At 52.5% G+C, this 2,463-nt stretch overlaps 1 protein-coding gene across 1 annotated transcript; it reads right to left on the bottom strand.

The window, feature by feature from the left end:
* Positions 1-788: 788 nt before the first annotated feature.
* Positions 789-1,625, bottom strand: LOC106002008 (integrin alpha-IIb-like; the record flags this gene model as incomplete). The annotated part of the gene is made up of 4 exons (XM_013036934.1): positions 789-839; positions 1,043-1,208; positions 1,318-1,415; positions 1,504-1,625. Coding segments are annotated over 4 exons (437 nt in total), but the record flags the coding sequence as incomplete, so codon positions are not given.
* Between the last annotated feature and the right edge of the window lie 838 nt (positions 1,626-2,463).

Raw genomic sequence — 2,463 nt, 5'->3', positions numbered from 1 at the left:
GGGCCTTTTGTTTTACCTCCCCCCAATACAACCTTCCCCCCCCCCCCGTTGTGGGCCTGAACTCTGGGCCTGGGCGCTGTCCCTCAGCTCTTCAGCCCAAGGCTAGCACTCTATCACTTGAGCCACAGCGCCACTTCCGGCTTTTTCTGCTTATGTGGTGCTGAGGAATTGAGCCCAGATTCTCATCCATGCAAGGCAAGCACTTTACCACTGAGCCAACATTCCAGAGCTCCCCTCCCCCCCATACAATTTTGTGCTAACTGCTCCAGCTGGCCTCTAATCATGAACCTCTTGTTTCCACTTCCCAGTAGCTGTTATTTGTTGATTTTGATGGCACATACTATTCAGGCTACCATTTGGGCCACACCTTTTTTTTTTTTTGGTCCGGTCGTGGGTCCTGAACTCTGGGCCTGAGCACTGTCCCTCAGCTCTTCAGCTCAAGGCTAGCGCTCTACCACTTGAGCCACAGCGCCACTTCCGGCTTTTATCTTTTTGCCTATGCAGTGCTGAGGAATTGAGCCCAGACTCTCATCCATGCAAGGCAAGCGCTCTACCACTGAGCCACCTTCCCAGCCCCTGGGCCACACCTTTTGTTCCCCCTCTATGCCCCTCAGTTTTTTTTCTCCCCCGGCCCGCCCCCCCCACCCCGCCCCTCATTTTTTTGTATGTAGGATTGTGCTATGTAGCCCAGTCTGGCTTCAAACTCGAAATTCCACTGACTCAGCCTCGGCTGGGATTACTGGTAATGTACCACCACGCTCGGCTCTCAAGCAACTTTTGCATCCCACTTGCCTGAGTGACCGCAGAGCTGAAGCCGGCTTCGCAGTATCGCTTGTCGCCTGGAGGAGGCAAGAAGGGTTCAGCAAAAGGGTGGCTCAACAAGGCTTGGGGGCAGGTTTATGGGGTGGAGGTGTGGCCTTGAAGGGTAGGGCGGGGCTAGGGGCAAGGCCGGTGCCAGTTGTAAAGGACAGTCTGAAACACTGCATGAGAGCATGAGATTAGGAGTCACGCTAAGCAGAGTCAAAGGGAGAACAGAACTTACTAAAACCACTTTTTTTGTAAACCGAGCTCATGGTGTTGGCCCTACAGGGTGAATATTCTGCTCGGCCACCGCTCTGAAGTTGAGCCACGTAGCAGCCACCCACCGGTGCCTTTTCAGCTTCCTCTGTTTTGTCTAGGGCGTTCCAGTGCTGCCAGGGGGCGCAGGCCTGGAACAGGGCCACAAGAGAGTCGGAAAGGATCCAAGGCACAAGACTGGAGCTTCCCCCAATGCATCTATGCCCTGGCTGCTCCTGGTGTCCTGTCTGCAGTGCCCACCACAATGACGTCGTTCCAGCTGACCACAGATGCTCCAAGTCCTTGCCGGGCTTTAAAGCTTTGAAAAGTCTGGGAGCCTACGTTTCGGGACTCATCCCCTGAAGGTTACAAGAAAAGAATGGGAGCACTGAAGCCGGCTGCCTCGGCCATTTGGTCCCTCCCATCCCCTTCAGACCCTGGACTCACTGAGGTCGAAGGGTAGCAAGGTGCACTGGCCCCCCTCGGCCTTCCAGGGACACAGGAACACGCCACCAGTCTCCTCCTGGCTTGGGCCCATGGTCTGCGGGGCGCCCACCACGATAGCCACACTGCATAGGAAAGTTGGATGAGCACAGCTCAGATGACTATATCCTGTAGGGTGCCTGCCTGTGGGAGCACACATTATCTAGGAAGACCTCTTCAACTTATGGACAGGGTAATGGATCCTCAGAGAATTCACATGAGACTAAAACCATTTGGTTTGATTTGAACACAAAGAGCTGGATATACTTGCCGATAAAGACCTCCTAAAACTCAGTATGCAAGTCCTCATTCACCCTCTTGACAAAAACCAGAACTTCAGCCGAGAGCTGGTGGCTCACGCCTGTAATCCTAGCTACTCAGGAGGCTGAGATTCCTGAGGATCACTGTTCAAAGCCAGCTTCCACAGGAAAGTCTGAGACATATTATATTCAATAATATATTCAGAAAAGGCATAAGTTGTGACTCAAATGATAGAGTGCTAGTTTTGAGCACAAAGAGGCTCAGGGACAGCTCCCACTCCCCGAGAAGTCCCAGGACTGGTTAAAAAAAAGAAAAAAGATAACACCCTGGCAAACCTAGGTTTAAATCACAGTTCTGCCTTATGCAAAAAAAAAAAAAGGATAATATCAATGCTGGCAAAAGGAGTGAATGTCATATATGTACGAGGAACATTTATCATAGCTCCTGCCAAGTGTTTTTTTTTTTTGGGGGGGGGTCCAGTCGTGGGGCCTGAACTCTGGGCCTGGGCGCTGTCCCTCAGCTCTTCAGCTCAAGGCTAGCGCTCTACCACTTGAGCCACAGTGCCACTTCCGGCTTTTTTCTTTTTGCTTATGTGGTGCTGAGGAATTGAACCCAGGGCGTCTGGCATGCAAGGCAAGCGCTCTACCACTGAGCCACCTCCCC

The sequence above is a fragment of the Dipodomys ordii genome, unplaced genomic scaffold (assembly GCF_000151885.1).
Source record: "Dipodomys ordii isolate 6190 unplaced genomic scaffold, Dord_2.0 Scaffold1844, whole genome shotgun sequence".
Taxonomy (NCBI): Eukaryota; Metazoa; Chordata; class Mammalia; order Rodentia; family Heteromyidae; genus Dipodomys; species Dipodomys ordii.
Note: the sequence above shows the minus strand (reverse complement) of the source record. Positions and strands in the feature narration are given on the sequence as shown.